The sequence below is a fragment of the Triturus cristatus genome, chromosome 2_2 (genome assembly GCF_964204655.1).
Source record: "Triturus cristatus chromosome 2_2, aTriCri1.1, whole genome shotgun sequence".
Taxonomy (NCBI): domain Eukaryota; kingdom Metazoa; phylum Chordata; class Amphibia; order Caudata; family Salamandridae; genus Triturus; species Triturus cristatus.
Genome location: NC_140582.1, coordinates 677,711,080 through 677,723,778, shown reverse-complemented (window position 1 = coordinate 677,723,778; position 12,699 = coordinate 677,711,080). Strand labels below are relative to the sequence as shown.

The 12,699-nt window shown below is 45.7% G+C and overlaps 1 protein-coding gene across 1 annotated transcript in view; it reads left to right on the top strand.

Moving 5' to 3' along the window:
* AGA (aspartylglucosaminidase) overlaps nucleotides 1-12,699 on the top strand; it is a 182,938-nt gene that overhangs the window by 91,565 nt on the left and 78,674 nt on the right. The window contains exon 5 of the mRNA XM_085641874.1: nucleotides 2,883-3,000. Coding sequence (XP_085498000.1) covers nucleotides 2,883-3,000 — 118 coding nt within the window. The remainder of the gene's footprint in view (nucleotides 1-2,882; nucleotides 3,001-12,699) is intronic.

Genomic DNA, 12,699 nt, shown 5'->3' with positions numbered 1-12,699 from the left:
CCCACCTGCATTACCGTGGTGATGTATTTATCACACCGTTTTGCTGTGCCGGGTGTGAGTGCATGATTGATTAGTAAGGACAAGCCCAATAAACCAGCTCCCATAAGTGTTCTGGAAAAGGTGTCATTCTCTGCTGGGCGTCAGGCGCTAGCCTTCTGAATTTGCCTATCTGAGAATGAGAGCGTGCATCTGCCAATGAGTTCTTCATCCCTGGGACATGCCATGCCCTAATGTCAAGGTTTCCATTAAGCTGCAACCTAGTCAGGCGCCTCATCAGTCTCAGTACATCCGAACAGGTGGCTGTGCCTTTTATAGCCTGAACCACTCCCATGTTGTGAGACCAAAGCATGAGCTTCATATCCTGCAGCATCTCTCTCTATACTGACAAGGCTACCACTATGGGGGATAGCTTGAGGAAGGTCATGTTGTTGGTAATGCCAAGCTCATGCCATTTCTTGGTCTACTGCCCTGCGCACCATTCTTTACCTAGTATAGACCCAAAACAAGCCAGCTGCATCCTTGAAGAGCGCTATCTGCTTGGCAGCGACCCAACCTTCCTGCCAAATAAATAGTGCGTTAAACCTAATTTGGTGGTGCTTCTCCCTTAGACCTGCAGTCAGTCTGATCATGTACCTTGCAAACATGCGCCCTGCTGGTATTATCCTCACGGCGAAGTTAAGCTTGGCAATCACGCTCTGCAATTCTCAGAAGGTTGCCTTTTCTTTACTGCACAGTGTCCTGATCTCCTCCCTTATTTCAGTAACCTTAGCTTCTGTCAGCCTGCACGCGCCCGCAACTGAGTCAATCATAATACCCCAAAACACTAGATTTGTGGCGGGGCCCACTGTCTTTTCCACTGCTGAGGGGACTTTGATTTCCCTGGCTAGATTTTGCTGGGAAAGGATACACACAGAGAAACACATTATTTTGCGTACCATCCCTATTTGAATGCAACATAGTTCTCTCGAACCATCCAAGAACGCTTTATGGAGTAGCAGGTGCTACCTACTGTGTGACCAGTTCACATTAGGCTAGCAAGGGCAAGTAAGGAAATTGGCCCCCCATTCATGTTGTGTAATAAAATACAGACATTGTATGTGCTTGCCTCTGGGGCGGTGTGACCGCCTCATTTCAGTTAGTAAAGATACATGGATGGATAATCAGAGTAATCCTGATAAAGTATTCAGCACATTCAAAGGTATGGTGCTCGCCTGAAGAACACTGCTGCCATTTGCTGCAGAAGCAGCAGCAATGACCACCTACCAATGTAATAAGCACAGCATCGGTGTTGACAGCACCTGCCTTTAAAGAAGTGATCTAGCCAGAGTGTAGGAACGGAGTTCCTGTTCAGTCACTGGTGTTCTTCATCTTTGGATAGGTGGGCGGGTTAGTCCATCGTAGCATGTACCAGGAGCAATCTCTGGCTGTGGTGCAGGAAGAGAGGATGAGATATACCAGAGCTGGCTGCTTCTGTTGCGAAGTAAGCACACAAACTAGAGATCACACAATGAGGCTTGTGTACATATTTGTGATAGGATTAGTTTTTGTACTAGTCATCAATGACCAACATGTTAAGAAAGTAAACTTCTTTGTTTGCTGATCCAAAACCGGAGGGTCAACAATTGAGAAAATGCCTGAGGGGGGTTTGACCAAGCAAGCCAATGACTGAACAGAGCTGATGCAAAGCATAGTATGCCTGTTTATGTTGTGTGAGGATATTGTATGTGGATGTTCCTCAGTGACATAAAGACTGCCAGACCTCAGACATGGAAGGATACAACTCATTTAATCACAACACGAGACCGAACTGTTCCTGGGGAGGGCGTTGGAAAAACATAGGGAGGAAAGGCATCACATTAAAAGCAGACAACTAAGATAGATCACAAAACCTAATCTTAAGCAAGAGGCAGATCCAAAGCCTATTCTAAGTACGTGTGTGTATTACAAACAATAGGTCATGCCAACAGACCGGTAAAACTGCCCATGATTGAGACATAGAAAATGACTATTCGTATCATTAGGTACAAACTGGTGAGGCCTTTAGATAGAGTCAAGTCTAAATTGCTATTGGAACAGATGAACTTTCAGGATTTTCGGGAATTTCACAGTTCTGCGTCTGTGAAAATAGAACATTAGGGAGGTACATTGCAGGAGCCTTGTACGTGCAGAGATTTGCCCCGGCACATTTGTATCACACCAGGCCGATAGCTAGCCTATTTTATGTAGCTGACTTGTAGGTGTCTGGCTGGCTGGTAAAGTAACACCAGCCTGAGCAGGTAGTGTGACACCCTTTCATGAAGACCCGTATCGACCAGACCCAAAGTTTTACGGGTGAGCCATTGTAATGATAGCGTGTTTAGAGTGATGTGATCTGCATGAGAATGTGACTGCACATCGAGAAATGCTCCTTTTGTCCAGTAAAGTGCTTAATTTTCCTTCTGGATTTCTTTTCTTCATGGTATGTACCTACGTTTTTTAAAACTTTTATTTATGACAAACATAAGAAAGCATAGAAGTTTTTTTATGTCACTATACGAGTTTACAGAGGGATGTAGGCCTGATTTCCAAACCAGCCTAACTGGTCAATTGTGCCATGACTTGCCCTTGTACAACACTGCACCTTCGCCATTCACATGTGCTTCATTATGAGGGTATGGGTTGATTCGGCCAAGCAGGGCTGTAACATGATAAGGGAGGACCTTTGTTGATTTTTAAACTAGTTAAATTAATAAGCAAAAATGAAAACAATTGGAGCCAAGGCAAATAAATCAGTTTTAGGTAACTAGACTATAGAGAGGATTACAAAACTTTGAGATTAAAAAGAAGTTTTTCTTTGGCCACCCGTTGATATCACTTTAAAGATATGAAACCTTTGATTGCAGAATGTAATACCAGATGCTTCAAAGTCATGTGGACCATACAAGCCAGCTAAAGTATTCCCAGGAAGAGAATGGAAATGGTCACGACGAACCATAAATGTACATAATCATGACACGATTGGTAAATATACTTCTTTCTTTAAAACATGAAGTGTCAACTTTTGCTTTATTTTGTTTTCTAACCCTTTACTACATGGATTTTCCTTTGCCACATATCACTCCTGATGTCTGGACCTTGTTACTTAAGTAACTGTACATGCTGACATGCAGCTCCCCTTGCTCAAAATCAATCCTGCTTTGCTTCATTGAAGCGAGAGCAGGTTTTCCTGCTCTCGCTTCAATGAAGCAAAGCAGAGTTTGCAATGACAGGGTGGGAGCTGCGCACCCGCCCTATCGTTGCAAACAGCAATGTCCTGGGGGTGGGCCAGGGACATTGTAGGAGCCGGCCGTGGGTCTCCAGGGCCATCAAGGGCTTCCCTTCATTTTGAAAACCCCGGGTAGGTGGTGGACCCCGAGTCGTGACCACATTTCTTTTTTTTTTTTTAAACAGAGCCCCGGGGAGGTTGCGGTCCCCAGGGCTGCGGGGGGCCGCCGCAATTTTTTTTTTAGGCATTGCCCCCAGGGCCTGGCCCACCTGGGGGGCCTCATTAAAATGAAGAACGGGAGCCCGCGCTTCATTTTATTTTTTCGGCAGGATTCGCGAGCCCAACGCAAATTCTGCAGTTTAAAAAAATAAATAAATGCTTTTTTTGGCCTTGGTGGTCCTTGTGGGACCCCCCTGAGCAGGCCTTGGGGGTCAGGGTGTTTCTACACTGCCCCCTTTTCCTCTTTTTAACCTCTTTTTCACTGTCTTCTTGTGACTCGAGTCACAAGATGGCTGCCAACACTTCCTGGTTTGGAGTGTTGGCAGCCAATCAGAGTGAAGCTCATGCCCGGGAGGGGTTGCGAATCCTCCTCTGTGCTCAGATATCGATATTTTTCTTTTTGCTAATATCTCAAGAACTACTGAACAGATTTACGCCGTTTAACTAAAAAGGGCTCTTTCTGAACCAAGACCTATCTTTTTGACAAATTTGGTGTAATTCCATTCAGCAGTTCGGGCTGTAGCTTTGTCTAAAGTTTCCTATGGAAATTTACATGGGGAGAACGTGTTTTTGGACCCCCCCCCTTTTTTCTCGGTCCGCACTTGACGAATCACCCTAAAACTTTCAAGACAGGAGCTGATATATATATATATATCTATATCCTACTGGCAGTCGCGAGTAGGTAGTTATAGTTAGGACCTATTTTCCTTAGGAAATCCGCAACATTCTATTTGGAATAACTTTGGCGCCGATTGACGAATCTTCGCGAAATTTTCCAAACTTTTGGCCAGCTCCGGTCTGCTCCTACCATTTCACGGTGATTCATCAAGCGGGGGCCGAGAAAAAAGGGGGGTCCCAAAGCGCGTTTCCCCCATGCATTTTCCCATAGGACCTGTTGACGCAGCTGCAGCCCGAGCTGCTGAACGGAATTACACCAAGTTTGGCAAAGAGATAGTCCTCAGTTGAGACTCGTGCCTTTTGCTTAAATGGTGTAAATCCGATCAGTAGTTCCTGAGAAAATTAGAGTTAAAAAGATAGATATATCTGGGCGGAGCCTAACCACACATCTCATAGTGAGATCTGATTGGCTGTCAGTACTTCATTCAAGAAGTGTTGGCAGCCATCTTGGGACCAATATACATGATAGCACCTCATTCAAAAGCATTGCAGTTAATAGAAGGTTTTAAGACTTTAGTTACATTATAAATCATTTGTTGATGGTACCATACTCATTTTAGGAATTGTTCTAAGGTGATTTTACCATGTGAAAAAAGCCTTCTGCTCTGATATCATGAATCATGTTTGAGAGAAAACTATTTTCTCATGCTTTTCCCACAGAGGTTTGGAAGGTGATCTATAAGCTAAACTGAGAGCATATTTTCTGTAAATTCACATTATCTTTCTCAGTCATGTGAGAATGAAGTCTGACATTCTCAGTAAAACATGTACATCCAACAAGGGCAGAGACTGTCAGTTGATTCCTTTGTGTTCTACTGCAGCTTCCCAGAGTGTTCTAAAGAACAACTAGAGCGCTAACAGTCTTACTTATGACAAAAGTATGGCACACCTGAAGCCATCTTGATTGGAATAAAGTGGTAACACTTAAAACATTTAATTTACAAAGGAACAAAATGAGGGGGTTCATTTTGCCATATAAATTATGATTAGTGCTGCAGAAAGAAAAATTCGGGCACATTTTGACTTCTCAAATCCTCTTCTATTTCATAAAAAAATTCTGACATGTAGACTGAAACATGCACTTTGAATACCAGCAGCAGACTTCCCTGGTGAGCAGAAGCTTTACTACAGTGATCTAATGAGCAACTAGAGTGCTAACATTCAGAATTTATGGCAAATGTGTGACACATCTGAATGCCTTCTTGATGGAACCAAAGTAAAAAACAAAGTATTTCCTACTGAGGAGACTGAAGTAAATGAGGAAATTAGGAAACTTCATAACCAATAAATCTCCAAAGAAGGCTACCAGAGACAAAAGAGCCCAAATGTAGCACAAATATCACCCAGATGTAGCCCACATGTAGCCCAATGACAGAAGTGTGCAAAACACTTATTTTTTGTGTATTTGCAGTTTTATATAGTGCAGACTTGTCAGGTATTGGAGTGCTTTACATGAGCATTGGTTACATCACACAAGATCAAATTAATTTTGGTTGTAGACATGGGGAGATTAGGTGATTTGACCAGAATCACAGAATGTTGAGCTGAAGCAGAAACTCCAACCTGGTTCCCCAGTTGCAAAGTCTGCAGCTCTGGAAGTAACACCACATCCTCTCCCCTAAGTGCAACATTTAATCAAGTGGTCAACTGGATAAAAAAACATAAAGATTACAAATAATTTAAAGTTCTTTGTCGCTGTTTGAAAACACAGAAAATATGTCCTCATTTTAGTTTTTTAGAGCACTAACCATAATTTGGATGCAAATAAGACCCTCTCATATATGTAATTTCTAAAGGAAATGCTCTAGGTATTACAGTTTAGATTACATCAAGATGACGTCAGGCGTTCCACACTTTTGTAATAAATATAGAATGTTAGCAATCTAGTTGTTCATTGGGATACTGTTGAGAGGCAGAGGCCAGGGGCACGGACTCTGAAAATTGAAGGCAGGTAGCAGGGTGCAGAGGGAACAATTTGACCACACTGGGCAGGCAGGAAGGGCAGTGGCAGCACAACAGACTATGGAGGGCAGTGGAAAGGGGGGCAGGGGCAACAAACCAACAATACAGGACTGGCAAGAGAGGCTGTGGCAATATAATAGACAATTGTGGGCAGAAGGAAGAGGCAGTGGTAGTACAACCATACATGCCAACAGACCCGTTTCATCCAGGAAACGCCCAATGTTTTTAAGCTCAAATGGGCTTTATTTGATCTGTCTCCTGTGTACAATCTCCTCTTTTTCAATGTAACTCAAAGGGGAAAATCAATACCCCAGTTTTTTTTCAAAATCTCCCTCTTACCAAGTTCAAAATGTTCGCAAGTATGGTACATTGGATCATGGTAGGCAGGAGGAATTGGGGTAGGGACATGGACTCGGATAACAGAGGACAGGAGGGACATGGAGAGGTGCACCAAACTGACCCTACAGGGCAGGCATCAGGGTTTGCAGCAGCACAATACACCACACAGGGCATGCGGGACGGGAGTGCAGCACAACAATCCATAGAAAGCAATAGGGAGGGGACAGGACCATGTACATGGACAACAGAGAACAGAGGGGAAAGAGGCAATGGTAGCTAGCTGACCATAATGGACAGACAGGAGAGAAAGCTGCAGCATAACAGACCACAAAGGGCAGGAGGGACGGAGCAGGGGCATTACAATGGAACAGACAAGCCTGCAGGGAGGGAATAGGGGTCTGCACATGGAAACAAAGGGCTGGGGGCAAGGGGGCAGGGCAGGAGCAGCAAGATGACCATGGAGGTCAGGCAGGATGGGCACTAGAAACCAGACACACCATGGAGAGCAACAGTGAGACTATGATGGCATACACACAGACCATGGAGGGAAGGTGGGAGGGGTCAGGGGCAGCTAGCTGACCACACAGGGAAGGTGGGAGGGGCCATAGTAGCACAGAAGACCATGCATGGCAAGCGGGAGGGTTAGTGGCAGCACAATGGCTATGATGGGCAAGAAGGAGGGTGCAGGGGCATGCACAAAGGACCATGGAGGATAGAAGGGAGGGTCAGGACCTGGGCACAGACAAGAGAGTTCAGGGGAAGGGGCCTCACAACAGACCGTGCGGGGCAGGCAGGAAGAGCAGTTGCAGCACAACAGACCAGGGAGGGCAGAAGGGTGTGGCAGTAAAATGGACCATGGAGGACAGGAGGAAGGGGATAGGGGCATGGCATGTGGACAGGCAGGGTGGAGGTGGCAGGGACCGGTTACAGTCATCTGACAATGCTAGGCAGGTGGGAGGGGAGTGGCAGCTCATCAGAACACTCAGAGTAGATGGGAGTGGCAGGTCCATGGAACATGGTGGGCAAAAAGGATGGAGCAGGGGCATGCACAAAGACATCGGAGGGCAGGGGGAAAGAGAATAGGGGCAGCAAGCTAAGCACAGAGGCTAAGCAGGAGGTCAATGATGGGCCATATAATTGAGCAATGGAGGGCAGGAGGAGTGGACTGGTACATCCTGCTAAATGGAGGGCAGTGGCAGCACATCAGACCATGCATGGCAGGAGGAAGGAGGCTAGTCCATGGATTCAGACAACAGAGGATAGGGAGGAGGTGGATGGGGCAGCAAGCTAACTGTTCAGAGAAGGTGGGTATTAGGAACTGTATTGTTTTTAAAATGTGTGTCTGTGCGAACTACTTAAAATATGAACAAGTATGCAGCATAATCTCACTTTTATTCAGGAAGAAGAGGACGTTTGTGACTGACTCCGGGCTCACTTGGCAGAAACAACCCCTGACACTCCACCCCCCTATCGCAAAATGTAATGCCCGTGAAAAGGGTAGGTGAACACAGTGTTATATAGAACATAGTCCTGAGAGCACGATTGAAAATGAAAACTAGATATAGTACATGGTATAAACTATGCACCAAAAAGTGTGAAATAAGATGAACCGGGGTGTGAAATATAATATGCAATACATTGTGCGCAATGACAGATTCATTGGAGAGCGCGAGATAGCACAGGCACTAGCGCGTGCTATGGGATATGCGCCTTGGAGTGTAATATGCACAGGGCAGTGTTGTGTACCCTAAGTAGTCTCTAAAGTTGAAATATAAAATATGTGCTGGGGAGTGTAACGTTGCATATGCACAGTGACAAAGATATGGATCCCAGATTGTAATATGTATGGCATAGCGCTGTGCGTTATAACATAGGCATCGAGGAAGGCACGTTAGATGGCGCAATATAAACCGTGCGAAGGCAAGTGTGGCATGACATATTCACGGGGTGGTGTTACAGTGCACATTGGCTAGAGAGTGTCATAGCATACACACTAGCTGATGGAATACAACACTGAGGTGTGTGGCACTCGGCGGGTACTGGTGGGTGCAACACAGCTTTGGGCTCAGCCAGGAGCACGCTGTGACTCTCAAGTGAGGTTCGTCTCCTTTCCAGAGAGTAAAAGAAAAAGTATTACACATCCGGCGGTGTATGTGTGTTTTATTAACCGTGAGGGGGGTTTCTTGCATAGTTCGGTCGAATTTCTGTCGAATTCCCTTTGAATGGCTTGGTGTGCATGTGTATTAAATGTGCCTGTCAATAGCTACCCATGTTTGTATAAATAAACAACAAGGGTGTCTACTTGGACTGTACCCACCGGCGGGGGCACCGGGATTAGGCACGGTAGGGTGTCAGAGCTTCACTAGCGGTGTAAATACATTCCACGTGGATTCATTGTATGCATAGTCGCCTTTTAATGAATATCATGGTGATAGGTACACACGGTTTGTCCAGCATGTCCTAGGTGTTTCTATAAATATATATTTTTTTTAAATAACAAAAAACAAAGGCCGGCCCCTGGGGATGGGGTTCCCGGGGCCATAAGTGGCCTGAGGAGGGGAGCAACGCAGCCCCCCTCCTAAAGAATAAAAATAAAAAAAAGGCCATGACCTGGGGGTTGGGGTCCCCGGGGCAGATAAAGGCCTTGGAAGGGGGGCCACGCGGCCCCCTTCCCAATTTTTTTTTTCTTCAACTAAAAAAATTAGGGTGCAGGCCCTGGGGGATGGGGTCCCCAGGGCCAATACATTAGAAAAAGAAGGGGGGCCACACAGCCCTCCTTCTTAATAAAATAAAATAAATAAAAGACCGGCATTGCGCTGGAGACCACACACCCTCCTTGCAGCACTCTGCAAACGCGCCCCCTGGCCAGTTGTAAGTTGGGGAATTAATTCCCCTTCAATACTGAGGGTCCCTGAGGGCCAACTAGCCCAACAGGTATCTCCAGTATGCACCAGGGAGCTGCGTTGCAGACAGGTGTTCTGAGGCCACGCCCCTTTTTACACCTCTCTGCAACGCAGCTCTGTAGCGCTTAGGAGGTACATAGTGGTCTAGTTGGACCCTAGGGACCCTCAGGATTCAAGGGGACTTAATATCCCAACTTAAAACGGCCACAGGGCGTGTTTATAAAGTGGGGAAGGGAGGGGACGGGGCCTGAGGTGACGTGTGCAAACACGCCCTGTGGCGCGTTTTAAGAGGTAGTTTTAATCCCCTGCCCTATTATATACTAGGGGCTTACAGAGGAGGTCATGCTAATCACAGGGGGACCCCAATGCATAGTGTTCCCTAGTGTATGTAGGTGTTTTCACTGTATTCTGAGTGTCTTTTAACATAGCACTGGCTCTAGGACTGGTTAGTTAGACTCAGTTACCACCAGTATCCGTCTGAAAAAGTTGAGGGTACAGGATGATTTTGCAACAAGGCTTCTTTCTGGTCTTCTGTTTGTTCTTTCTGCATGTAATCCTTCTACCTGCACTTTTCTTCGTCTTTGAGGACTTCTGTTGCTTCTTTCTGCATTTCTTTTTTTTCTTTCTGTGCGTTTTTTCTTCTTTCTTCACATGTCCTATGTCTGTAGGCATAGTTAGAAATTAGCATTTAAAAAACCTTTGAAATTCACTGAAAAAATCATAGGTTTCAGGCACGTTATAGTTAGGAATTAGCATTTAAAAAACCTTAGAAATTCACTGAAAAAACCATAGGTTTCAGGGGCGTTCTAGTTAGCTGGACTTTTCACTCGTACAAAACCATTGAAATTCCCCCATTATAGTTAGTTCAGCTAACTAGAACTAGCGCGCCCGCAATGCACTGCTGATGACGTCACATATTACATCACTCATGACATGGTCAGTGACATCACTCATGACATCACTGATGACATCACTCATTACTGGTGGTAACTGAGTCTGACTAACCAGTCCAAGAGCCAGTGCTATGTCAAAAGACACTTAGAATACAGTGAAAACACCTACATACACTAGGGAACATTATGCGTTGGGGTCCCCCTGTGATTAGCATGACCTCCTCTGTAAGCCCCTAGTATATAATAGGGCAGGGGGATTAAAACTACCTCTTAAAACAGGCCACAGGGCGTTTTTGCACATGTTAACTCAGGCCCCGTCCCCTCCCTTCACCACTGTGTAAACACGCCCTGTGGCCGTTTTTAGTTGGGAGATTAAGTTCATTTGAATCCTGAGGGTCCCTAGGGTCCAACTAGCCCACTAGGTACCTCCAGTAAGTGCCACAGAGCTGCGATGCAGAGACGTGTAATAAATGGCACGGCCTGGACCACCTCTCTGCAATGCAGCTCAGTGGCGCTTACTGGAGGCACTTGGTGGGCTAGTTAGCCCCCAAGGGCCCTCAGGATTGAAGGGAAATTATATCCCCAATTTAAAACGTGCCGTAGGCCCCGTCCCCTCCCTTCACCACTGTGTAAACGCGCCCTGTGGCTGTTCTAAGTTGAGTGATTAAGTCCCCTTGAATCCTAAGGGTCCCTAGGGTCAAACTAGACCACTAGGTACCTCCAGTAAGCGCCACAGAGCTGCGTTGCAGAGAGGTGTAAAAAGGGGCTTGGCCTCAGAACACCTGTCTGCAACGCAGCTCCCTGGCGCATATTGGAGATGCCTGTTGGGCTAGTTGGCCCTCAGGGACCTTCAGTATTGAAGAGGAATTAATTCCCCAACTTACAACTCGCCAGGGGGCGCGTTTGCAGAGTGCTGCAAGGAGGGGGCGTGGCCTCCGGCGCGATGCCAGTCTTTTATTTATTTTAATTTTTTAAGAAGGGGGGCTGTGTGGTTCCCCTTTTTATTCTAATTTATTGGCCCTGATGACCCCATCCCCCAGGGCCTGTCTCCTAATTATATATTTTTGACCCCAATCCTCAGGGCCGGCCACTGTTTTTTATTATTTTTAAAAAATATATATTTATAGACATGCTGGACAAACCGTACGTACCTATCACCATGACGATTTGCGTGATATTCATTAAAAGGCAACTATGCATACAATGAATCCACGTGGAATGTATTTACACCACTAGTGAAGCTCTGACATGTCTGATGCCCTACCGTGCCTAATCCCGGTAGACACCCTTGTCGTTTATTTATACAAACATGGGTAGCTATTGACGGGCACATTTAATACACATGCACACCAAGCCATTCAAAGGGGATTTGACAAAAATTCGACCAAAACTATGCAAGAAACCCCCCTCACGGTTAATAAAACACACATCCACTGCCGGATGTGTAATACTTTTTATTTTACTCTCTGGAAAGGGGACGAACATCACTTGAGTCACAGCGCGCTCCTGGCAGAGCCTAATGCTGTGTCACACCCACCATTGCCTGCTGAGTGCCACACACCTCTGTTGTATTCCACTAGCTAGTGCATATGCTATGACGCTCTCTAGCCCATGTGCACTGTAACACCACCCCGTGAATATGTCATGCCACACTTGTCTTTGCACGGGTTATATTGCCCCATCTAACGTGCCTTCCTCGATGCCTATGTTATAACGCACAGTGCTATGCCATACATATTACAATCTGGGATCCATATCTTTGTCACAGTGCATATGCAACGTTACACTCCCCAGCACATATTTTATATAACAAAACTTAGAGACTAGTTAGGTTACACAACACTGCCCTGTGCATATTACACTCCCAAGGCGCATATCGCATAGCACGCGCTAGTGCCTGTGCTATCTCGCGCTCTCCAATGAATCTGTCATTGCGCACAATGTATTGCATATTATATTTCACGCCCGGTTCATCTTATATCACACTTTTTGGTGCATAGTTTATACCATACACTATATCTAGTTTTCATTTTCAATCGTGCTCTCAGGACTATGTTCTATATAACACTGTGTTCACCTACCCTTTTCACGGGCATTACATTTTGTGATAGGGGGTGGAGGGTCAGGGGGTGTTTCTGCCAAGTGAGCCCGCAGTCACAGTCACAAACGTCCTCTTCTTCCTGAATAAAAGTGAGATTATGCTGCATACTTGTTCATATTTTAAGTAGTTTGCACAGACACACGTTTTAAAAACAATAAAGTTCCTAATAAACCGCCTTCTCTGAACAGTTAGCTTGCTGCCCCATCCCCCTCCTCCCTATCCTCTGTTGTGTGAATCCATGGACTAGCCTCCTCCCTCCTGCCATGCATGGTCTGATGTGCTGCCACTGCCCTCAATTTAGTATGATGTACCAGTCCACTCCTCCTGCCCTCCATTGCCTAATTCTATGCCCCATTATTG